The 24,502-nt window shown below is 38.0% G+C and overlaps 6 protein-coding genes across 9 annotated transcripts in view; 3 read left to right on the forward strand and 3 right to left on the reverse strand.

Annotated features, from left to right (window-relative positions):
• The first annotated feature begins 1,005 nt into the window (after positions 1 to 1,005).
• LOC105451350 lies at positions 1,006 to 6,689 on the forward strand. Of its 3 annotated transcripts, XR_974574.1 has the most exons (9): positions 1,006 to 1,178; positions 1,278 to 1,494; positions 1,809 to 1,956; positions 2,499 to 2,667; positions 2,736 to 2,857; positions 3,154 to 3,296; positions 3,391 to 3,467; positions 3,645 to 5,484; positions 5,591 to 6,689. XR_974574.1 is itself a non-coding variant. In XM_011691725.1 (8 exons), exons 2-8 carry the CDS (start codon positions 1,297 to 1,299, stop codon positions 3,655 to 3,657), a joined length of 870 nt encoding a protein of 289 aa, XP_011690027.1. In that variant the 5' UTR covers positions 1,006 to 1,178; positions 1,278 to 1,296; the 3' UTR covers positions 3,658 to 6,689. The 3 variants fall into 3 exon arrangements, 2 of the variants coding, with proteins under 2 accessions (XP_011690027.1, XP_011690028.1); XM_011691725.1 differs by having other exon boundaries at positions 3,645 to 6,689; XM_011691726.1 differs by having other exon boundaries at positions 1,809 to 1,947; positions 3,645 to 6,689.
• A 541-nt stretch (positions 6,690 to 7,230) lies between these two features.
• Positions 7,231 to 11,026, reverse strand: LOC105451351 (leucine-rich repeat protein soc-2 homolog). Its single transcript, XM_011691727.1, has 2 exons — positions 9,164 to 11,026; positions 7,231 to 7,277 (listed from the first exon to the last, which is right to left on the reverse strand). Coding segments are annotated over exons 1-2 (1,851 nt in total). The 5' UTR covers positions 11,013 to 11,026; the 3' UTR covers positions 7,231 to 7,275.
• A 1,300-nt stretch (positions 11,027 to 12,326) lies between these two features.
• Positions 12,327 to 17,305, forward strand: LOC105451352 (akirin-2). The gene is made up of 5 exons (XM_011691728.1): positions 12,327 to 12,600; positions 14,335 to 14,534; positions 14,706 to 14,868; positions 14,956 to 15,012; positions 15,121 to 17,305. Exons 1-4 carry the CDS (start codon positions 12,411 to 12,413, stop codon positions 14,964 to 14,966), a joined length of 564 nt encoding a protein of 187 aa, XP_011690030.1. The 5' UTR covers positions 12,327 to 12,410; the 3' UTR covers positions 14,967 to 15,012; positions 15,121 to 17,305.
• Positions 17,306 to 17,621: 316 nt separating this feature from the next.
• On the forward strand, positions 17,622 to 20,706 carry LOC105451355 (arrestin homolog). Its single transcript, XM_011691731.1, has 7 exons — positions 17,622 to 17,796; positions 17,885 to 18,006; positions 18,121 to 18,429; positions 18,561 to 18,788; positions 18,848 to 19,036; positions 19,377 to 19,545; positions 19,730 to 20,706. Exons 1-7 carry the CDS (start codon positions 17,730 to 17,732, stop codon positions 19,873 to 19,875), a joined length of 1,230 nt encoding a protein of 409 aa, XP_011690033.1. The 5' UTR covers positions 17,622 to 17,729; the 3' UTR covers positions 19,876 to 20,706.
• Positions 20,258 to 24,039, reverse strand: LOC105451354 (general transcription factor IIE subunit 1). Of its 2 annotated transcripts, none has more exons than XM_011691729.1 (8): positions 23,696 to 24,039; positions 23,242 to 23,581; positions 22,741 to 22,907; positions 22,530 to 22,658; positions 22,100 to 22,326; positions 21,803 to 22,010; positions 21,501 to 21,729; positions 20,258 to 21,159 (listed from the first exon to the last, which is right to left on the reverse strand). In XM_011691729.1, the coding sequence occupies exons 2-8, from the start codon at positions 23,366 to 23,368 to the stop codon at positions 20,984 to 20,986; spliced, it is 1,263 nt and encodes a 420-aa protein (XP_011690031.1). In that variant the 5' UTR covers positions 23,369 to 23,581; positions 23,696 to 24,039; the 3' UTR covers positions 20,258 to 20,983. The 2 variants fall into 2 exon arrangements, with proteins under 2 accessions (XP_011690031.1, XP_011690032.1); XM_011691730.1 differs by having other exon boundaries at positions 23,651 to 24,039.
• A 94-nt stretch (positions 24,040 to 24,133) lies between these two features.
• The window catches only part of LOC105451356 (THAP domain-containing protein 5-like), a 4,511-nt gene continuing 4,142 nt past the window's right edge, over positions 24,134 to 24,502 (reverse strand). The window contains exon 6 of the mRNA XM_011691732.1: positions 24,134 to 24,213. The gene's annotated coding sequence lies outside the window, so the exon portion shown is untranslated. The remainder of the gene's footprint in view (positions 24,214 to 24,502) is intronic.

A 24,502-nucleotide genomic window follows, 5' to 3' on the forward strand; every position in this document is an offset into this window, starting at 1 on the left:
ATATTTTAACGACTTTTTAAAAATAAGAATTATATTTTTGTAAGGTAATACAAGATTCATATGTAATATTATGTATCATATGTATACGATTATTCTGATTTGCATGTGATCTCCGCGTCATTTGGTTCTTGGTCATTCCGCATAAAGGAATCTTGAGGGACAATATTAAAACGTTCGTGAGATCGAACGCTGTTCCTCGCGTCACGATCGCCACACGTATATATCATATATGTATAATCTCTATACATATAGTTGTTTAATTATTAAAACGTTTTGTAATTCTTGTTAATATCGACTTTTGCACAAATTATACATCATTAGTTACATTTTACAAATCAATATTATACATATTCACATTATTTGAAATTTTAAGGTATATTTTATTGTTTAATAACGTGAATCATGATATTCTTTAAGCGGGCTATTAGAAACAATTTTTGTCAATACGGTAATTTTACCGTATTCAAATAATGTGAATATGAATCAAATATAGAAGTGAATCCAAATTACATAGCAAAATCAAGATTTCTGCACAATTTGTGGTGCGTGTCCGTACTAAATCCACTTTTCGAGTCTGCTGAAACATTATTCTCGAAAAATTACGCATTAAAAAGTAAGGAAATATACTTTCTAATGCGTAATTTTTCGAGAATAAAGCTCCAGCAGACTCGAAAAGTGGATTTAGTACAGACACGCACCACAAATTGTGCAGAAATCTTGATTTTGCTATGTAATTTGGATTCACTTCTTCAGAGGGCGATAGTGCTCGAGGGCATTTTAGCGTTACAGCCAAAAGGCCGGTATCGCTCTCGGAATTCTCGGATCCTCTCTGTTTATAGTGTCAAATTTAACCTTACTTAAGTCGCCACTGCTCCTACTTAATAAATAGTTATTTTTAAATAAAACAATGGAATTTAACCCAAATTTGGGTTAAATTTGAACTATTTTAAATTATTTAACTCCACTGTTTTAGTTAAAAATAACTATTTATTAAAGTGACGACTTAACTAAGGTTAATTAATTTGACACTGTAGATTTAACAGTGTATTTTTATATAAATAACAGAAAAATTTCTTTGTAATTAAACCTGAAACAAAATTTGTCTAAAAATTTGTCTAATTATATCCTCTATAATTGTTCAAGGAACTCTAAATAAATTTAAATGCAAACTCAAAATCGTACGAAGCCATATATATATTACACTTATTTATTATATTGCATATAGCCAATTTAATTAATAATTTCGTTGCGATAATAATATCTAACTATAATTTCAGACAGTTTTATTTTACTTTGATGGAAACGACAAGAATGATTGACTCCAAGAACGTCGCTTCAACGTCGAACAATGCGAAAAATTCTGTTCCTAATAATCCTCTGATTGCATACGGAGATAAATGCGTAGAATTGAAAGTTATGAAGGATACAATAACTATGTATCGAGACAATATTCTAGAGAGGAAAAAGATACTGGAGGAAGAAAAACAAGAACTGGTGATGAGCCAAAAAATTCTAACTAAAGAATTTTTTTTAAATTTTTTAAAAAAATTAATTGCTGGAATTATTTACATTAATTTATGGAAGACATCATGCATGTTATAAAATTTAAGTATAATTCTAATATAAATATTAATTTAGGTATAAATTAAATATAAATTTCAGTATAAATTTATAATTAAGTGTTGATCTTTACCGAGCTAAATAATCAATAATCGTTTATTTATTGAAATTTAAGATTTCAAAATTTAATTTTAGATCGCTGAATCGTGACTCAACTCGCACTGAAATGTTTTTGTTTTTCAATTTAGGAGAAATTAAATTATCAAGTGTGGTCGATGGAAGACTCGTTATGCGAACAGATATGGCGATTCTCACGCGAACATGATTTTTCTGCTGTCTTTCAATATCATCCCTTCGTTTCGGATCGCGCGAAGCGACAAAGCAATTGTAAAGACGGTGGGATATATTATAAAAAAATTAAAAATTTAGGACAACTTCAAGCTCGGGCCAAACTCCGATTAACTGATACGGCGATTAATTCAACCGGTAGAATCGCCTAAAGTAAACTTTTTAACTGTATAATTCATTGCCCTCTGATTTAGTTTTTTTTCCATGTATTAATACAACAAAAAATTAAATTCTATATATACACGCTGAAATAACTGAAATAATAATATACAATAATTATAATTATTCTTGATAAGTCAATCATCGATTAAATTAAATGGGAAATAAATTAAAAAATTGTTAAAATTACTTTCAGAAAAACACAATGATATTCAATTATATAATGCGTTGCTCCAAATCTAATCTTTTTTTCACATTTAAATATAAAAAATTATAAACTGTCCATATTAACGAAATAATATTACTTGCTAAGTCAATTGCCGATTAAGTTAATCAGAGGGTCGGGGCTAAAGTTGCTTAAAGGGTCCCTTAAAGGGTCCCGGCTTCCTTTTATTCGCACGTGTGCGTTAAACCGAAGGTAATTCCCTTAGACGCGGAAAGGAGCTTCGAGTTGATCGATCTCATAAACGAAATCGACGCTATCAAAGCGGAAATGATTGATCTTAATCGGGGAAGGGATGTCAAACGAGAGGTGGAGAGCGCCCTAACGAAATTACGAAAGTTGCAATTAATCACGGACGACGTTACGGAGTTATTGAGGTAATGTGTAATCGACGCCCCGAAACAATTGTAATATCTATGCGAAAAAAACTGTCTTTTAATTTTAGGCTGATATGCCCCTCGAAGTTTTCGTGCAAACTCGGGACGATATCGATGCCGATATACGATGAAGTAATTCCTAACAATGGAAATGAAATCAAACGACGTAAAAATGATCCAGGTCGCGCAAGTACGAGATCGTTTTAATATAATTTTGATCACACATCTTAAATCGATTTAATTACAATTAATATAGTTAATCACTCAGTGCAAAATATTTCTTTAGCGTTCTTATCAGAATACTGTTTCATTGATTTTTGCAATACGAAATCGTTTTAATATAATTTTGATATATTTTAAATCGATTTAATTACAATTAATGTGATTAATCGGTTGCAAAATATTTCCTCAGCGTATCATATTCTTATCGGAATATCGTTCCATTGATTTTTGCAATTTAAGCGACTCTCCGTATTTATTTCGCAGAACAAACGAAGAACGATAAATCGGATCTGAGGTCTAAGAAGAAATTAGTATTTACGACTCCGGTACAGAATTATTCTCAGTTGTCCATTGAGAGAAGTATTGTATTCACTGCGAACACGGTGATCACGAACGCGCCGACACAAGTATGTACGAAATTATTTTGTTTTTCCGTTGACTACTTTATGTACGTGGCAACGATAACAACTAACGAGACATGTATTTTAATGACGATTACAGTCCACGAGCGACGAGAAATTCAAAAATTTTACTTTCAAGAAACGCAGCGAGATTTCCATCAGGTTTCATAAGCATAGGTATTAATTATTGATAATTATTAAGATAAGTATATATTCTTGCGAAAATTCAACAATTAAAGATAATTAAGGGAAGTGACTTTCGACATAGATATTAAAAATTTATTGAAAAAAATAATTATAATAGAGACTTGTCTTAATTATTATCTTAACTGTGTTACATATTTGTAATTCAAGAATTAAATATTAATAAATGAAGCAAAAAAAAACGCAAGTTTTTATAATGTCAAGAGGATCGGAGAAAGAGATCGCGCAAAAGAAGCAGAGAAGCGTGTGAATTTCGGGAAAATATTTTATAATATATGTATTTGCGTGTTTAGAAATATTTATACAGCGTCCGACGTACAATCACGTAATGTACATTGAATTACATTTAATATTACATTCTTGGAATTATACACAATTAACACATTAATATCGTGTGTTGCGCAATAGACTATTCGACAAGCGTTCATTTACTCAGAATAGTATACTGGGCGTTTGCAACCGTCACGGTAAACTTATCGCTTGCAAACCACGTGGACTATGTGCCATATTTAACAATTTGTTTTTCTTTTTATTACTTTTCTTTCTTTTTTTTAACTGTTTAACAGTTGGATCGTATTGTATCAACGATCTTGGCAAACTTACATGTGAATGGCTCAATAAATTTTCCATATGCGAAGACTTTCATCACAATTATCTAAAGACTAATTTGTTAAACGGTCGCCACGTCACATTCGTTCGGATAATAACGTAAAAACTATTAACGTTAATTAACACATACTTTAAAACATGCAGCCTTTATTTGTAAACATGCTATTTGTAAAACATGTTCGTATTTTTTTATTATGTCAATTTTTCAGAGACCTTTCTCTCGTCAAATTAAAAATACAATCCAAAATTTTAAAAGTTCAAATATTTTTTAAAATTTAGTTTCTGTTTGTTTTAATTTGCATATATCTATAAATTAAAATATACATATATATATCGATATCGTAATTCAACAATTTAATTCAATTTGTTTATGTCACATCTCGCGACAATGAAATAAGTTTAATAATCGAAGTAATCGAAAATTAAAATAAAAATACAAAAATGTACAACGTAATTGTAAATAATCCATAACGTTAACGAAATACATTAAAAACAACAAACACATACGAAATTGTATTATCGTTAAAATTCAAAGATTTCCAATTCCAATAGAAGGAATGCGCACCGTACGCATCGTTTCTACGTAACGTTACATAACGTCGAGTAAATTACGTCACAATTTTAAAAAAAGAAAATCTTTTGTCTAATATCGATGATGAACGCTTACGTCTTCGATAAGACGCATTTCCCTATTAATAGTTCGCGTAAGTGGGAGAGCTCATGGCGACCGTTACATCGCAACCTTTATCCTATATAATACAATGAAAGGAGGTTTTCACTTTCAGACTTGAAAATACCTGGCATACATCCATTAATTAGCAAGAACCTTCGCGATCCCGTTCGCCCTGCGTGCACTTTTGAGTTGCACTAATTAAGTTTTACAGGCATCTCTTCCCGCCCGCCCCTCCTCCCGGCTACGTGCTCGCTCGTAACGGATCGTAGTAACGGATTAATAGTCTCTGCAAAACGAGAACAAATCTCTATCGTTCATCATTAATCAGCTCGCAGCCCGATCGCGTCGAAACGCCCTCGTATGTATACAGTCTAATGGAAAGAACTTGCAAATTAATGTATTTTACATGCAACGATCTTTCAGCGACAAAGATTCTTAACTTTAAAAAACAGGAAGCCAAGAGACGAATCTCTCGTCGCGATCCTTGCGAGGTGCGTAACTCCGCTCTTTCGGGGGGAAAAAAAACATAGATATACATACTGATAATATGATACCGTACAAACAGATGCGTGATAAAAATGTATACTTATATATATGTATATATGTAGAAACGAAATTTATAACGCATTGAACCCCTCAGGCGCGGAGGAATACTTCTGTCAACTTCGTCCCACAACGGAGTTTGCTAAGTTCCATCTTCAAATACAGGTACAAATGTCATCCTCGTGCGCGTGCGACTCACACAATTCGCACGATAACAAACGCGGATTTATATAATTATGTAGCTAGATAATTATATATATTTATACAATAGATCGCGAACAATAACGATAGAATCGACGAATCGTAAATTACGATAGCAACATCAAACATCGAATTTCGTTCACGTTGAAGACCGTAGAAAAAATCAGGATGACATCTGTAACATTAAATTGATTATCGAGCGGCTTTCGATAGACATGGAAGAAAATTGTCTACTTCGTAGCTAGAAATTGCTGCGTGATGGAAAACAGGAGGCTTAAAATTTATAACATACAGAGCGAAGGAAAAAGAGGGTATACGCGATAACAACTATTAATTGTTGATGTACAGGAACAATTGCAGCACTTGAATAAAAATTTTATCGCACAGCCATAGTAGTTGCAATTTCTTTTTTTTTACAAGATACACCTATTTGTTTATATTTGTGGGCAATAGAGATTACGGTAGACACCTCTTTTTCTTTTCGCGAAATTAATACCCTCAACTACGGTACGTGGAGATTTTCGTGTAGTACCGAACGTTAGTCGATTATTAGAACGTATCGATGAACTGAACTGTCGGCGGCCCACTAAACAATCTGGCATTTGCAAACAATGCTGAATGGCATACGCGTAAGCGGTTTCTAATTTCGCAAATCATCCTCGGCGAATGTGTATTTTCGCATGTAGCGCATTAACGGAGAGATCACGGTAAGAAATTGTTAATTCCACAACACAAAATTAAAACAAAAAAAAAGTAATTATTACGAAGCATGCGATAATCCCAATTATGCTCGCACATTTTATACTACATAAAACTACCTCCTATCAAAAAAGCGTTAATTTCTAATTAAATTAATTTAATTTAATTACACGATTGCGCGTAATAGTGTTAAATGTGCGATAACAGCGTAGACTCGATTTTAAACAAGTCGTAAGATGTAATTGTAGAAAATGATGTAATAAGAGGATAAATCAGCTAATTATAAACATGCAAATAATGACGCTACAGCACGGTACACGTTATACGGCTACGCCCTTAACATATGCGTATGGAGAAGTAACAGTTCAGTAACACGTACACAAGTGAGAAGACTATTCAGAATGAAGAAATCGATAAGCCATATCACGGAGAGAATTTTATTTCAAAATTTACCTTGAAAGTCATGTTAATCGTAGGGCAACATAGTATTTCGACGAATTTTATGTGATTTTCACTATTTTTTTTTAAATACATACTGCAACAAATTTATTGTAGTGCACAGTAAAATTTGTCGAAATACTATGTTGTCCTACGATTAACATGATTTTCAAGATAAATTTAAAAAAAAATTCTCTCTGTAGTGTAGAGATCTTACAACCCAAACTCATAAGATCTATAGGCACGCTGTTAAATGCAAGCCTATCTAGTGTAATATACATACAATAATACTTATTTATAATTAATAATATAACGCGTGTACAAATATTCAGGGATATATAATACATGTAGCTTTATAATTACATTGGCACTATTTCTTTGTGCAAAGACAAAAGCAGGATAATAACGTTGATGTGTGTACGCGTGTGTGTGGTAAAAAAAAAAAGAAAAAAAGAAACAGATGAAATGTAGTCGCAACATCGATCGCTTTATGGAACTTAGCAAAATGTAATCTCACGAAAATGTTCAATGTTCATGTCTTCTTCTCCTTCTTCTTCTTCATTCTTTTTTTAACGTTTACGCTTGGCAGCACAATCTCTTTAATCTAATGAAAGCACATCCTGAAACAGAACAGAGACTTCGTTGCTTTAATTGTCGCACACAAATTGTATAAACCGAACAGAATAAAAATCCGAGTTATTTCTTTTTTTTGGTGCAATTATCAATATATCTTCACCGTTATCATTTCTTTATCTAATATCACTTTGTTATTTCGAACATTCCTTTGACGATCTACAAACCGTAATATGGATTTTACGCTCGGACACGCTCCCTTTTTCCAGCTTATATCTATATTTATCTAATTTAAAACAGAAAGATGCGGATTACCATGAGAAATCTTACGTTACTTTGTATATGAATAATTGCACATAAAGTTCATTTAATAATTAACTCTGCGAATCTCAACGAAACGCATGATCGTTGTTCGTTAATGCAAATTATGTAATAAAAAGTAAATCTCGAATCTTGCTACGATATCGTACACCGTTACTTTACTGTGTGTAGATCATTTTTGTTCTTTTTCTTTCTGTGTATAAATTCTTACCTTCACAAGCGTACCAATGTAGTCCTCATTATCGATACGAATTGTTGAGTCAAATAAATAGAGCTATACAGCTTTATGTACCAGAAGGGAAATTTTCTTTGGAAGGTCTTATATTTGCAATGTTATACCTTCTAAGATAACACACGCATTGACGAACAAATGGGAAACAATACCGCGTATACGATATCGGTGAATAAGAAAATTTTGAAAATTTATATTGTTTCGCGTGCTCGCGTATTCCCGATTTAAATATCTTTCTTTTCGTCTATGTACGAAATTTCAATCTTTTAATAACAGTAAATAATGTCATTGATGCCGATCCTTAATGTTTCTTTATCATTTGTAAATTGAAGATTATCTTATCTTATTTCTTTGTATGCTAATGATAATTTTTTTGTGATAGGACATTTGTAATATTTCTTCGTAACAACACGCATTTTTGCGCAATTTAGCGTTAAAATATTTCTAAAAATTGTTCAACTCCTTAAATAATCGTGGAATATAAAAATTGAATTGTTACTTATTTTATTAAGTTTTAAAAAATAACTGCAATATATGCATTAAAATATATCATATGACAGTTACGTGCTTCGTAAAATATTTTTTTCTGTATAATAAAAGAGTTAATTTGCAATCAAAAGCATGGAAGTCAAAACATGGAAGTATTTCAAATATTAAATCAAAATTATATAATTATGTATTGTATAATAATAAAGATGCAACATGCATTATATGCATTATTTAACAAACATAAACTTAATAGTTTTAACAAACACAAACTTAATATATCAATATATAAAGTAACTTTTATACGTTTTATATACATAAAGAAGAAAAGTGCATTTTATTATTGCTTTTTGTAAAAAAACATTCTTTTATATTTTCCTTGCAATTTTTTTTATCAGAACTTTGTATCATATCTTGTTGAAAAATAAAAAACATAAATATAAAATATATAAACACGGTTTATATCTTTCATACTTTAACACTAGAAATAAAATTGTCATCTGCTGTGATATCTAAAATATTTCGTTAAAATAGTTACTGTATATATATATCCTCATTTTATTCGTAAAAAATTCTTATTCAACTTTATATCACACGTTATTTCATCTTCCTGCAATTGGAAAGTGATATTTTCCTTGCTGAAACAAAGTGATGCGTGATTCGTTTTATACAATGTAATGAGCTAATATCATTCATGCATTTCCTTAAATTGAGATCATTAGGCTGAGAATTGACATATGTACATATCGTTATTATAATACATCCCTCTTATATCGTTGAACAATTTCCTTACTATCTTTCTCTCTTTCTCATTGTCTCTCATAATTAAGAATCGACATCCATTTGACTATATGAAAAGCATGCGATCATAATAAAATAATCAATGTCTTGTACAGTGTATCTGCATCTTGAGATAATGCATCACCAGTGACGACCCTCCGACCACGATCTCCGTAGGGATATGCGACAACGGGCAATTCTCAAGTGACATAATTCCGAGATTCTTGCACATCGCCAGGCCCAAGGGCAGATTGTGAAGGTTCCGATTCTCATTGAGGTAGAGCGACCCGAGATTCTCCAGGAGGCCAATCTCATTTGGCAAATGTAGCAGATTGTTCTCGCCGACGCTGAGGTACGTGAGATTCTTCATGCCCCCGATCGTGTCCGGCAACGCGGTAAGCTGATTCGACTGCAGTATCAGCTTCTGCACGCTCTCCATCTGGCCGATCTCGGGCGGCAGCATGTCGATGCGGTTCTCCTCCAGATCCAGCACCCGCAGCTTCTTGAGATTCGCTATAGTGCTCGGAATGCGTTTCAGCAGATTGTTAGAGAGTATCAGTATCTCCAGATTTTGCAGGTACTGTATGTCGTCCGGGAGCTTCGGCAGTTGATTCGTTCCGAGGTTCAGCTCGACCATGGTGATCCACGAACCGATGTCCAGCGGCAGGGAGTTCAGCAGATTCTCCTTCATATTCAGCTTCGCCAGATTCTTGGACCGCGAAAAGATGCCGTAGGGTATCTTGTCGATCTGATTGTGCTCCACATTGACGACGTAGACGTTCAAGAATTGGGACGGGCCGCCTGCCGGGTAGGAGGTAAAGTTGTTCCTGGACAGCGAGATCGTCGTGAGTAGCGACATACTCGACAGCAGACCGTCTGGCAGCTGCGACACCTGATTACCCTCCACGCTGAACTCGTCCATCATCTTGCAGTTCGCCAGTGATTTCGGGATAACCGTCAGTCTGTTGTACCGGATGCCCAGTCTCGTGAGCGACACCAGATTGCCGAGCGTGTCCGGCAGGTCGACGAGCTCGTTGTGCTGCACGTCCAGGGTGGACAGTTGCACGCACTTGCCAATCTCCTCGGGCAGGTGCTCCAAATGATTGTGCGAGGCATCGAAGGTGACAAGATGGACCAGCTCGCCTATCCCCGCGGGCAGCTCCTTGATCTTGTTCTCCCGGAAGCTCAGCATAGTGAGATTCGTCAGGTTACTTATCTTGTTGCTGACGTACCTGACGCGATTGAACCGCAGGAACAACGTGGTGAGCGACGTGAGCTTGTACACCACGTCCGGAATCACGGTGAGCTTGTTGTGCCTGAGATCCAGCACTCGCAGCGATTTGAGGTTCGCCAGGGTGTTGGGCAGATTGGTGAGCGAGTTCTCGCTCAGCGCCAGCGTCTCCAGATTCGTCAGGTGGCCGATCTCGGGCGGCAGAGTCGTCAGCTTGTTGCCGTAGAGGTAGAACTCCCGCAGGTGCTTCAGCTCCTTCACGGAACTGGGTATAATCGTGATGCTGGCCTTGCTCAGGTCCAGCCGCTTCACGCTGTTCTCTCGGCACCGCACGAACTCCTTGTTCACGTCCAGCTCCGCCTGGATCGGGGTCTTCTTGATGGTGGGCTTCGGCTTGCTCGACTTGTCCGGATACTTGATCATAACGATCTTCTTGGTGTCGCCCAGGCTGCCGCTGCCACTGTTGCTGTTGCTCTCATAGGACGGGATAGTTCTCGTCCTCTCGTTCAACACCTGGAGCGGCACCTCCTCGGGCGTCTCGCCGCTGGCCGTGCTGGTGGTGCAGGCCGACAGCCCGCAGCCCTCCAGGTACTCGGGTATGTCCTGCTCCTTCATCGAGAAATTGATGAGACTGTCGTCCCCGAGACTCGTCGTGCGATCGCGCCTCGTCTTCGACAGGCACACCGTCGATATGTTACTCACGCTTGTCCAGTGTTTGCACGATTTTTTCATAACCTAACAGGCCTCTTACCCCCCTGCGGCGCGACGCGACGCGACGCGACGAGGGTAACGGTGGCAATGGGTTAACACGAGCACGTACGACGAGACGGAGGCGGGTGTCGCGCAGCAGGTGTAAGTGACGGGATTCGGCACGCACGCACGCACGCACGTCTGTTCCCCCCCTCCCCCTCACACCATCCCCCCGCGCCGCGAGAACAAAGAGATTCCGAAGTCCCGAAAACACGCACCACTCCTTCACCGCCGCGCACGTGCCGCGCCCGCACGCGATCGGACACGTCCCCCGCGTAAGATTTAACGCACGACCGCAAGATCCGCGAGTATCGACATTACGGTGCGGAGAGTTGTCCTTGCGCTCCGTATTTGACCGAATACGACGCAAGCGCGAGCGCGAGCGCACTAAACCGCACACCAATTACGCGCTTCTGTTGTATGGGTCAGCCATAGACTCTGCAGTGCAGATGGTAGACGGCGCATTTATTGTCATCGTCCGACGCGGCGAGATTGCGATGCGGTAGCCAATCAATTTATCGCTTTTCCGTGGGGCTCTTTTCCGTCCAGTTTCCGGACCGGGAACTGTGTGTAGCTAATCAACTTGCAGCTTCTTTCACGAAAAAGCAGCTTTTATTGACTATACAGTTCTCGATTCGAGATTGAGCCGATTTATATACGCAATAAAATGGGGCGTTTTGATTGGTCAATTCGGATAACGTGACGTGCTCAGTGGGAACGCACCCTTAGGTATATTTCCTATCTCCATAGAAAAGAACGACAAGAGAGGGGGGAGCGAGCGGAGACGAGTCGACCAGCTGACGAGGAAAGCCGACGAGTGGAAGAAAGAGAAGGAGCGCGAAGGGCAGCGGGGGGGGGGGGAGTCGCTGCTGCGCGTTGGAGCAGAGCGGCGGCCATATTGCCGCGAGTGAGCGCAGTGTTTGTTTTGTCGGTGGCGACTGTGGCGAGCTGTTGCGAGCTGCTGCGCGTTGAGTCCCATGCGTGCGCGCGCGCGCACGCCTACGAATCCGTCCGTGCGTCTCTCGTCGTGCGTGTGACTCTCTCGTCGGGCGAGAGCGAGCTCAGGCAGATTCCGGGAATCGTGCGGTTGGTCCCATCCTCTCGAGCCGCGCGTTCATTCCACGCCGCCGCTGACGGAACCGTGTCGGTGTCGCGTATCACCGCGAGACGCGCCGCCCGCCCCCCCCTCTCGGGCGCTGCTCTCCCCCTCGCAGCCAACGTTGGCCCCGCGCCCCGCCCTTGCCCCCTTTCCCCCCGGGGGGCCACGGCCCGCGCGAGACTGGGTGTCAGTCGCGCACACGGGACACACGGGTAAGCCTCTGAGAACGCTGCGCCACCACCGACAGCAGCAGCAGCAGCAGTAGTAGCACTAGTAGCACCATGGCGTGCGCCACGCTCAAGAGGTCCTTGGAGTTCGACCCGGTGCACAGCCACGGCCGGCCCAGCAAACGGCGGAGGTGCATGCCGATGTCGTGCGCCTCGCCCGGCGCGTCCGCGTCGTCGCCACGCAGCGGACCGCTGCCGCAGAAACCGTCGCCGTTCGGCGAGATAGCCAGCAAATTGACGCCTGGTAATTATACCGCAGGCCACGGCCATTTTTTCTCTCGCTCTCCGTCGCACCCGTCGCGCTTCCCCGTGTTTATCTCCGTCTCTCGCACTCCCCTCTCCCCCGCTCCTTTCGTCTTTTGCCTTCCTGCCGTTCCTTCTCCCCCCTCTCCCTCTCAATCTCTCTCTCTTTCTTTTACTTTCTTTCTCTCTCGCGCTCTCTCCGTCTCTCCCTCGCACGCGTATTCATCTTCATTGCGCACCGAGAGGAATAAACGTGATGGGGCGTGAAGGGATAGAAGGGAAGAGAGAGAGAGAGACGGCGAGTAGGGGCGGCTAAGCTCTAGCGATTTAAAACCCGTATTCGCTGAGTCCACACTCCGATAAGGGGAGAGGGGAAGGGGGCATGCGTAAATCATATGGTAATGTAATAACGGACGCGCTCAGGGATTCGGGTTTTCGTCCCCTTTTTTTCTTTTTCTTTCCTCTTCGCGACTTTTCCGCGCTGCGAAAGGAAGCGCGCAAAGATGCTCCCGGAGACGACATATTTTCTACTTTCTATGCATGCGTAAGATTGTGATATATATATATATATATATATGTATATATATATGTATATATATATATATATATATATACATACATATATGTATAGTAACACGGGAGATTATTATTCTATATATATGTACATAAAAATGAAACATCATTTTCTATATATATATATATATATATATATATTGAAAATGATGTTTCATTTTTGAAGAAGAGTTATCGCTGACGTTTGTCTTGTCAACAACGATGCTCGAGAGACATGATTGGACGATTAGAGTATGTTTAAGGATGGAGAATAGGTACGCCGCAAGCTAAGTTGTTAAATCTGCGTAACGAATCAGAAGAAAGCACAAAAATTGCAGTTGAGAAAAATTTCGAGAAACGAAAAGAGCCATTAGAAGCGCGCCAGCTGACAATAAAATATAAGATAAACGAGCTACGAACGGAATGGGCAGAGATAGTAAATTGAGAGAGAGACGCGATAACTAATCCAATCGACGCGTGGCAAGTTGTAAAAAAAAAAATTACAAGTGCATTTATAACAACAGTCGTACAGCATTATAATTGAATTACACTCTAGATCTTACGAAATGTTAGTATGTAGTGTGCGACGTACCTGGATAATAGATGATATTTATGATAATGTAATATATTTTATTTTATATAATATTGTAAGATTTTATTTAAAGGAACAAGAAATTATTTAATTATCTATTGGGGATAATATTACATTTAAACACTCGACAAAGAAATTCAAATATTTTACAAATTTATTGCAAATTTTTTGCAATTACATTGTTTTATATATTTGATTCTTTTGGCGTTATTTTACTTTTTCTAATTTTAAAATTATATTAATAATTATAACTTTTAAACTGTACTTGTCATTTAAACTTTCATGTCATCACTGATATTTGTTTTATGTAATATTATCCATAAATATTTTTTAATATTTGTCTGTATAAATTTTCAAACTTAAATACTCTTTACTTAAGTTTTGCTATAAATCTTACAAAAAAAACAAACAAAATACAGTTGCTATTAAAATACAGTATTCTTGAAAATGTAACATTTATTTGAATATAATGTTCTTGAAAATATTTATTTGTAAACACTCCGTTTATGTTTTAATTATGTTAATTGTCTTGTTGAAGATTAATCCATATTTTTTAAACAATGTTACAATGTTGTACCTTTGTTTATACAGAAAAGATGGCTGCCAACATCAGAGAAGAAATCCGCAGATTGCAACGACGTAAACAATTGCACTTTCAGCCCCAAACCAACAGCGGCGATTCATCAGACATGGAGGGACCTTCCAGTCCTTCCGGTCCGTCTGGCTCTTCTTTAACTCCCTTTAGTCATAACACTAGCGGAAAGGAAAAACCACTTTTCACATTTAGACAGGTAAAGTCTATTGATATTTTCATTTGTATTTTTCAACAGGAAATACGTGAATCTATCTTCGACTTTTACATTGGAATTATTTTATTACAAGTAAATGTCGATTATTATAGGAATGTAAAAGTTTCGGATTTTAGATGTCTATATTACATGCCTATAAAATTGGTGTTGTAGGTTGGTTTGATCTGCGAGCGAATGCTCAAGGAGCAAGAAACGCAAATCCGAGAAGAGTACGATCAGATCTTACATTTAAAGCTCGCCGAACAGTATGACACTTTTGTCAAATTCACATACGATCAGCTACAAAAAAGATTTGCATCTGCGGCTGCACCGAGTTGTACGTATTTACTCCAAGAATAACGTTTGTGTATTCATACGCCTTTTGCTCTTCCTCTATTACACCATACGATTTTTATATTTCCAGATCTATCATAAGAAAAGTTTCTTATTTATAAGAAGACATTTCTGTGAGGAATATTAGGTAAGTTTTTGTAAACATGTTTTTTTTCTTTTTCTAGAGAAAACATCAAATTAATAAAATAGCTGAAGCAGAAATCCATTAAATTGTTTAAAATGTTTTGTATTGTAGATTTCTACTGTGTGAGACAAATTTTGCTTGCGCCGTCGTCCGCAGCGTCGCCTCACTTCAGGAATCATCTCTAAAACGAACCACGGTTTCAGCAGTGTCTAAATAAAAAGGAAAAAAAGGACTAAAAAAAAGATGAGGACGGGAAAAGAAGAAAAAATAATGATTAGTAACGTAAGTTTGCGTAGAGAGAAAGAGAGAGAGAGTGCATGTGTGTGAGAGAGAAAGAGAGAGCAAATTGCGGTGAATTGTAAACATATTACGAAAATCTACCATGTATACTTTCGAGACTAACAATATTTGTACTGTTCGACATTAGAAGTGCGCTGGTATCAGGGAACTGATTCTACTTATGTACAAATGTTATTACAGTTAAAAATACGATATATGTACACAGTGCATGACTATAGCACAAGGCTTGATATCCAGCTGAAAGAAAGTGCGAGAGAGAGCGAGAAAGAGGAAAGAGAGAGAGAGAGAGAAAAGCTGAGAGATTTCTTTCTAGCTTGTCACGCGAATATATTTTTCTCTTAGCTTGTTTTCGAGATATTGTAAAATGTGGACGGAAATTTTGGGCACTTTGCGTATGTCGTACAGATAAAGAGCATCGTGTCGAATACTAAGTAAGGATATTTCAATAAGTTTTTCGTTTGTTCATCCTGACGCTACGACAGTTTAGATATTGCTCAAGTATATACGACAACCAATGCTCTAAGCATCTTGTCGCAAAATGTGCGCGAGGTGCATCTTGTGAGACGGGATACAGTGGCGCATTCGCGAATAAAAGGATTGCCTTTCTCAAATCCTGTCTGCTCAGTGACGAGCGGGATTACGTTTTTGAATTCAATGTACGATTTTGTAAATTAAGAGATTGAATAATTCTCTACGAATTTTACTTGTACGCGGAAATCTACAAGAAATCTACATTAGTGTAATGACTTATTATAAATTGCTAGTGATGAATTTGTTTTGATTGGTTTGCGAGTAACAGTGCACTCGCTTTAGATTCTTAAGAATTTTTTTCTTTGAAAAAGAATTTCTAGAAAATTTTTCATTTCACATAGGCAAATACAGAATAATAATACATTTTTTTGTCATTTTTCTTTCGCTCTTTGAAAATTCTTGTAAAAAGAAAGAAGCAAAAGAACGATCTCATTTAAGATATAAACGTTGCGAGAGCTGTAAAAGTGTCGGGATAGTACTTGTAGACTATAGTAGGCATTGTACGAAGGCATTGTGAAGCGTATTTGGAATAAAGATTTCATAAAATCTCGTCACACACAGCATTTCTGTTCCCTGGTAGCAACGAATTTCTGTAGTTGTAATAAAAAAAAAAGTGCTGAATAATGAATATAAAGCTATATATCGTACTCTTTAACTGTGCCTATTATTAGACAAGTTTATCACGATTATTACTATTTACTACGTTATTATTTACTGTTATCGCCGTCGTAAAAAAATTTTTTATAGTTTGTAGCGATTCTCATTACGTCGTAGTAATCACGTCCTGCGCGCGATATTTTCTTCCTTTTTTTTTCTACTCGATTAAGATAGGGTCCTGCGAGTCTTGGTGGCTGCGTGCATTTTTTTTTCTATGTTCCAGCGTGAAAAAATTTTTGTTCCGCCGAGTAATTAAAAAAAAAAAGCATTTAGAGCACCAAGTGGAACGTTCTGTCAAAAGTTCGTGTAAGCACAATGTAAAATGATCTTCGATCGTTTATGCCTATGGTTCACGACTGTCGAGGAAGCGATTTATCATACGATTTCGAGGGGCATTCGAATAACTACTGCCTTTTTCATATTGCGCAAAAGAAAAGTAAGAAGAAAGTGTCTCTCAGTTACCACAATATTTTTGGGAGCATCGTACGCCGATGGTGTTCACGCCCACACTACACGTATACACAGAAAAGTATAATATATGTTACATCGACTGTCTATCGACTATTGAATGTGAAATAAAAAAGAAGAAATAAATTACGAAGAAATATAAGCGGGTTTAATTATTAACGCGCTAAATATAATGTCTACTTGACGCTCGCGGTAGGTACCGTTAAAAGAAAATCGTGGAGACGGCGCGCGCGCGCGCGCGAGCGATTGTTTGAAAAATTCAGGGGATTTCATTTAAGCTGCAGAAAATACCTCCGTATTATATTGTGTAAACATTCATTATCGAAATAAACTTAAGACTGAAGAACGCGTGAGAATCTCTTGCTTCCCTCTCCCCAATGAAATTGTTATCGTCCTTTTATATAATTTATTGCGAACTTCGCTTTACGGTTTGCACGTAGAATATTGCATATAATAATGCGAAAATTAATGTTTGCAATTGTTTACTGATGCCTAGATATTTACGGCCTAATGATCAAATGTGTAATGATCAAAGATGTACACGGCGATTCTTTTTGTGTCATACATAACTCGCAATCCTCTTAAATCAGTTTTATAACGAAGTAATCTAATTAGCAGTATTATTAGTACGGCTTCGAAGCGAGGGAAGCCCCGGCAAGACTATATGAGGATTCGGACCGGGTGCCGGGGACGTGTCACTTCTGGGCGGGAAACAAATTCTCTGCTAAATCACTTCGTTCGTTTAGGAAAAAAAAAACCGCCAGATGTTTCCTCTATTATTTTCGGTCTTCGTTGTAGCCATTAAGGTATTTAAGAAGACCACTCCTAATGGTGAGTACGCTCTTCTCTACCTTCTTCAAGATCTCATCTTCCCTAACGATTAACAATGTCATGTCACGTTAAAACTCCTCCTATTCAGGCAAAATTACGGTATATCTGGGCAAGAGAGACTTTATCGATCATCTAGATCACACTGATCCCATCGACGGTGTTATCGTCGTGGAGAATGACTACCTTCAAGGGCGCAAGGTCTTCGGTCAGGTAGGTAGAACAGAAAAGACATTCAGTGCACGTTATTGCAAAAATGTTATCAGATAATTCCTGAAAGATGTCCAGGATTCATTAACGTATAACGTAACACTATATTGTACTTAGGTCGCGACAACCTACCGATATGGCCGTGAAGAGGACGAAGTCATGGGAGTCAAATTCAGCAAGGAGCTGGTATTGTGCCGCGATCAACTAATACCGACGAAGAAGGAGAAGCAGGAGACCACATCGATTCAGGATCGCTTGCTGAAGCGCCTGGGCTCGAGCGGTTCGAACGCATATCCGTTCACGTTCCAGTTTCCGCAGACGGCTCCTTGCTCGGTCACCCTCCAACCCGGCGACGATGATCAAGGGAAACCCCTAGGAGTCGAGTACACCGTGAAAATATTCGTTGGAGACAACGAAGAAGACAAGGTATGTCGAAATACGAGAAGATACACGGATACGAGAAATTAAATGCACAATACAAGAACAAATTGATAAAGTAATACATAAAAATTTTAAATCAGATTTTCTACAAAAAAAAATTTTTTTTATTTTATCAGGGACACAAAAGGTCCTCTGTATCGTTAGCCATCAAGAAGCTGCAGTACGCTCCACCAACGCGAGGCCGTCGACTTCCCAGCTCTTTGATTTCTAAGGGATTCACCTTCTCTCAGGGCAAACTGAATCTGGAGGTCACACTTGACAGAGAGATCTACTATCACGGCGAGAAAGTTGCGGCGAACGTCACAGTTACGAACAATTCACGAAAGGCAGTGAAGAATATTAAGGTATAATTGAATAAAATCTCTGCTTGCTGCATTTTATCATCACGATTTCTTCTATGCAGATGTTCGTGGTTCAACATTGCGAGGTGACCATGGTAAACGCCCAATTTTCGCGACATGTGGCTAGCTTGGAGACTCGCGAGGGTTGCCCGATCACACCCGGTGCATCCTTCACGAAACAATTCTATCTTGTGCCTTTGGCCAGCAGCAACAAGGATCGGCGTGGCATCGCTCTCGACGGGCATCTCAAAGTGCGTGAATCTCAAAGCTTGAATATGTTTGAAACGATTGAACGTAACTATCTTATTAATCTATGTAAAATTAAGATAAATTTAATTTTAAACGCGAAAAATACTCTCTGTGAGATTAATAAGGTAGTTAATAAATTAATCTCTTCTTTTTTTTACGGTAAAATATGTTAAAATATATAAAAGATTATACTTCAGTACTTTAACATATTTTACCAGTATTATATATCTATCTAAAAATATTAATATGCTAATATGTATAAATTTAAAATTAATATAGTAATATATAAATGATTATATAAAATAATAATATGGAAAAACTCATTTTAACTGTCCCGTTTAGGATGACGACGTAAATCTAGCATCCTCAACTTTGGTAGCCGAGGGCAAGTGCCCGGCTGAAGCTTTGGGTATCGTGATCTCGTATTCGATCCGAGTAAAATTGAATTGCGGTACTCTTGGTGGCGAGTTGATCACCGATGTTCCATTCAAACTGATGCATCCGACCCCTGGTATGTTACTTGGAATTAAAAATATCTTGATATTCTTACGTGTTGTGATTATCGTGTAAATATCTTAATTAAAGAAAAGATTTCATTTTTGGACGAAATATTCAGAATTCAGAATTTAAAAACAAAATAAAACATTTCACATTTCCAATTCAGATTATCAATTCTTTTTTTTTTCTTTGTGCAGGCGCCATTGAAAGAGAAAATGCTATACTGAAGAAAAGCAAGAGCATTGACAGGGCACGGTACGAGAACTCTTGCTACGCCAACGACGACGATGATAATATCATATTTGAAGACTTTGCTCGTTTGCGCTTGAATGAACCAGAATAAACTAGAGAAAGAGACAGAGAGAGAGAGAGAGAGAGAGAGCAAAAGATAGTGCTTTTTATCTTGCAATTAATTCAAAAAAATCCTGAGCTTTCTATGCTCTTGATGGATTATCTTTCGCGTTTAAAATTAAACTTATCTTTTAAATATTAACATCTATTATCTAGAATTACACATAATTGAAAAATAAACAAAAATTTAAACTAAAATATATTAAATGATTTGTTTAAAATTTGTATTTCTCTGGATTCTTTTGATGTGGTTTTTAGTGAACGAGCTGTATTAAATATAGATAAAAAAAAACACTTAAAATTAATTATATAATATTTTGAAACTGTTACTGAAGAAAAAAAGAATGAAAAGAATACAAAAAAAGCGAAAAGACAACTAAGTGTAAAAAAGGTCGTCTCAGAATTTCTGTGCAATGGTGGTGGTTGGACAGAAATTCGTTACGAGACGAACAAAAAAAAAAGAATATCAAGTAAGCTTTAATCTTTAAAGGACGGGTTGGTTTTTGGACAACTTCTATAGTTTTCAATTTAAAACTTTCGAGATATATGGCATAGTAATGATCTATGAAAAAAAAGCCGAGACCGCTTCAGAGCCGATAAATCGACTTCCCGTCCTCTAGAGGTTAATAATAATTCACGTTTAGTTAAGTTTAAGAATCTCCCGTCTTACCAGAAGTGACATGGTATATTATTCGTCCCAATTAATTTCTTATGTTTTACGGTACTCCACAGATTCAATTGTTTATTTATTAGAACTATTGATTGACGAGGTACTGTTCAGTTGCAATTATATTAGAAAATACATATGAAACTGTAAAAACGCACCTTTATCTTTTCTCTTTTCAAATCAGTTAATTCCTTTAGATCGCTACATGCGAATACACGCTATGTTTATCGACACAGAAAAATACGTACAGGATGATCCCGTCAGGATTGCTATGTCGCTACGAAACATCATCGCATCTTTATCGAAAATTATATATATCTATATGTATACATATTTTGTGTGGCTATACAAAATATTACAGGGAACAACGATACCAAATCAATATCAGTCTTATGCAGAGCATTGTGAAGACGACTCTCTCGTTGTTCTTCATCTAGTCGTACATATGCGAGTAATATTCCTGGTACGTCTGGATGTAAGACTCCTTCTCGATGGGCGTCATTTCCGCGATCAGCGTGTCGTTGACGTCGGTGATCGCGACGGTCTTGCCGCCGACACTCACGGTCGGCACCAGTTCATCGTCCTCGGAATCCATCGCCTCCACCTCGCCTGAAAATCGATTCGACAATAGTAAAATTCAAGAAAATACAGATTAATTAGCAGTCACCTGACAATGAGTACACTCTTTCTTTTTCATCACTTTACAGTTTAGAGATCTTTTATCTTATTACTCTTTTGACGTTTAAAATATCTTGACATGTTTACGTATTGTAATTATCGTAAATATTATTGTAAATCTTAATTAAAGAAAAGATTTTATTTTTGGATGAAAGATTCAGAATTCAGAATTTAAAAACAAAAAATGGGACATTTCACATTTCCAATTTCAGATTTGTTCAGACGATTGACTGTCGCAACGTCGGAATCTCTTGATAAATCTTTTTCCTTACCGGTATCAATTGCCTGCATTTCCGTGTCCTCCTCGTTATCGCTGCTGTCGCTGGATTCCTGTGGAAGCGCTGCTTTGATGGACGCCGCGGAATTGGTGCCGCCCTTCTTCTCGTGCGCCAGCAACACCGACATAATGTCCTCGCCCTGCTTGTTATTCGTCGTAGTCGTGTTCGTGGCAGTGGCTGCGGCTTTGTCCAAGATGCTATCTTGCGTATTCACGCCGTCAGGCTGTAAGAGTACATTCGCAAGTTGAGAGGAAGAGCCACGAGGAGGGGGCACGACAAAACGACAGAAATAATACCTGTGAACCATCGGAATTGATGACTGTGCTCTCCATCATCCATATCGGTCTCTCCTTTCTGTGATTCGATGCGTTGTCATCGGGCGACTCGTCTCCAATGGTAACGTCCACTCTAGTGTCCTCCACCATGAAGCCCGACATTCTGGTAGCTTCACCCGACCATTGTTCGCTGGGTGCTCTAAGACTGCTCGGTTTTCTCGTGTCGATACTATATATATAATTTTTTTTTGAGAATGATTATTTTAACACAAAAACACATTTTCTATGATGTATAAACACATCTTTAAAAACGCATACCCTCGAATAGTATTGATATCAATGGGTTCCGGTTCCAGTATTTCAGGCGCCAATTTGATCCCCTCTACCTCCCTCAATAGTATATAGAGCGGCTCCAACTGTACGTTGAACTTTGCTAATAATAATCTGGAATCTTTCTTTGGAAGAGCAGACTGATCTTCTTCCACTATCTCCCGACAATATGTACACCTAAACTCGCCGGTTCTCATGTCAAAAAGTTGATCCGCCTGCACAGAAATTCAATAAAATCTGTTATATGATCTTTGAATTAATGTTACAATACGATATTGTATTACGCTCTCATATTATCTCAATTATCGTATCATTTAATTATAATATAAAACAGGGCAAAATCGAAATTTTATTTTTTCTCAATTTCTTAATTCAATTCTTAAGACTTTATCACCCATGTCACACTGCCGCTACTTACTTCGAGATCGGTAAATGTCTTTAAACAACTTGGACACTTAAAGCTAGCTCTACTAGTTGCATCTCTCTCCTCGGTCTCCATTCTCTTTCTCATTAAATCGAGTTTATACTTCACCACATTTACAAACGTCTACAACAAAGACATAAATATTTATTATTCGTTCTTCCGTTTGTGTATTTTCTATCGAGTTAAACGGAGTTATTCTATGCACCTTATAATTAATAAAGTAATAGTTGACTTTCTGTGCTTTGCCATCCGACCCAGTCTCCATCTTCAATCTCACTTGAATGAATTTATCATTTCGCAACGTGGATATCCTGGCTCTCAGCATCTTCCGTTCGAACTTAAGCAATTCACAAATGTCATCTTCCTTCATACCTGAATGCGCAGTATTTTTCGTGAGATCAATAATTTCTCAATTACGAAAGATTTTCCAGGTCGGTGTACAGTTATGGACAAATAGGTGTGACACTTTTTTATAGGTTTCTAATATATATATTTTTTATAGGTTTCTAATATACATATTTAATATATAATATATATTTTATAAGTAACCAATATATTTCAAATACGAACCACGATTGGTGTGACTGTCCTTAGTCTAGCACACCAATCGTGGTTCGCACTTGCAAAATATTAGCGCGTTTCGAAATCTAAAAAAAAAAAAAGTGTCGCAACCTGTGTTTGTCCACGACCGAACACAATTACTCACATGGATTCCTGACCAACATATCCACAATTAAAGCATCCTCTATCGTGTAAAACCCACGTACGACGAGACGTGCCAATTTCTTCAGGCTACTGGGCACCTCGGTGACAAGTCTCTCCTCGGCGCTCATACTTTTGGCGAACAAAAGCGGGGCTTTCTAATGCAATATCGATATATCGATTGCCGAAAATAACAATAATTTGTTATTATCACGATGTTATTACCCGCCCGCGCGCCCAGCCAGTGCTCGCAGTCTCACGTCAAACGCACTTTATCAGAATCACACGCGCCAGCAATACGGTCGCTACACGTGTAGAACTGTAAGCGCATCTTCATATTTCTCCTAAAAAAGAAAAAAAAGTCAGACCTACGTGTTAAAAGAAAAAGATATTTTGCGGCAAAATAAACTGACACGGGCTTCCTCGCGTACGCAAACATTAACACTACGAATTCTTACGGCGATCAGAATCTTCTCCTCTCCCGTTCCGCCCCTCCTTGACCCGGTTATCGTTACACCTGCCCCGAGCTGGGACACATCGCCTTGCGCCCCAGGAACGTCGGAGAAATCACGAGGAGACGATTCCGCCCGACGATTCGCGCGGTACACTCACAATCGCGACCTGGCTCTCTCTTCTAGGTTAGAATTGGGAAAATCCCGCAATCTCCGCTATTGCGGTATTGCGCCGCGTGATGCGCGACGGTGCCGCGCCGCGCGCGCGAGTAGAGTTCCTCTAGTCAGAGTTGAGACATGAGGCGGAAAGACGCCATGTTTCAGTCTTACCGGAAACAGCCAATAATTCGCTGGCGCAACTTTCAAATCATGGAAATGAATTATAACTTATACTAAAATAATTTTCAAAATGTTTTCACACTCAGAATAAAAATGCGACATGAATGTAACATAATTTTTTATTATTACAAAATAAACGTATGAATCTATAACGTCTATAACCAATAGTAAATATATCAAATAATGTGCGCAGAAACGTTATCTGAAGTATTTACTACTGGTTACTGTTTAATTTTAGATATAGTTGCAGAATCGGTTTGTGGTGATACACTCTGTAGAACCATACCATACAATGATTGAAGAATAATTTCTTACTTTTGTAAAATTCTATAATTTGATTCTGTCAATTCTGTGTGACACCATGACAACTCTGTTGTCTGTAGTACTCTATACCAACAAAAACTGATTTCACCTATTCACTTACATTAACTAACACATCGACAAACTGAAATATGGCGGCACCAATCACGAAGA

Source organism: Wasmannia auropunctata, unplaced genomic scaffold (genome assembly GCF_000956235.1).
Source record: "Wasmannia auropunctata unplaced genomic scaffold, wasmannia.A_1.0 LD336052.1, whole genome shotgun sequence".
NCBI classification, from domain to species: Eukaryota; Metazoa; Arthropoda; class Insecta; order Hymenoptera; family Formicidae; genus Wasmannia; species Wasmannia auropunctata.

Bases quoted from the DNA above. Each gene is read 5' to 3' on its own strand.
- LOC105451350 (XM_011691725.1), top strand. From the start codon at position 1,297: ATGGAAACGACAAGAATGATTGACTCCAAGAACGTCGCTTCAACGTCG. The intron at 1,495-1,808 runs GTGATGAGCCAA...TTTTCAATTTAG, and splicing joins AGGAAGAAAAACAAGAACTG to GAGAAATTAAATTATCAAGT. The intron at 3,297-3,390 runs GTATGTACGAAA...TGACGATTACAG, and splicing joins TCACGAACGCGCCGACACAA to TCCACGAGCGACGAGAAATT.
- LOC105451351 (XM_011691727.1), bottom strand. From the start codon at position 11,012: ATGAAAAAATCGTGCAAACACTGGACAAGCGTGAGTAACATATCGACG.
- LOC105451352 (XM_011691728.1), top strand. From the start codon at position 12,411: ATGGCGTGCGCCACGCTCAAGAGGTCCTTGGAGTTCGACCCGGTGCAC. The intron at 12,601-14,334 runs GTAATTATACCG...TTGTTTATACAG, and splicing joins AGCCAGCAAATTGACGCCTG to AAAAGATGGCTGCCAACATC. The intron at 14,535-14,705 runs GTAAAGTCTATT...TTGGTGTTGTAG, and splicing joins CACTTTTCACATTTAGACAG to GTTGGTTTGATCTGCGAGCG.
- LOC105451355 (XM_011691731.1), top strand. From the start codon at position 17,730: ATGTTTCCTCTATTATTTTCGGTCTTCGTTGTAGCCATTAAGGTATTT. The intron at 18,007-18,120 runs GTAGGTAGAACA...TATTGTACTTAG, and splicing joins GGCGCAAGGTCTTCGGTCAG to GTCGCGACAACCTACCGATA. The intron at 19,037-19,376 runs GTGCGTGAATCT...TGTCCCGTTTAG, and splicing joins CTCTCGACGGGCATCTCAAA to GATGACGACGTAAATCTAGC.
- LOC105451354 (XM_011691729.1), bottom strand. From the start codon at position 23,368: ATGAGCGCCGAGGAGAGACTTGTCACCGAGGTGCCCAGTAGCCTGAAG. The intron at 22,327-22,529 runs GTAAGTAGCGGC...ATTTCTGTGCAG, and splicing joins AGACATTTACCGATCTCGAA to GCGGATCAACTTTTTGACAT. The intron at 22,011-22,099 runs GTATGCGTTTTT...TTATATATATAG, and splicing joins GATATCAATACTATTCGAGG to TATCGACACGAGAAAACCGA.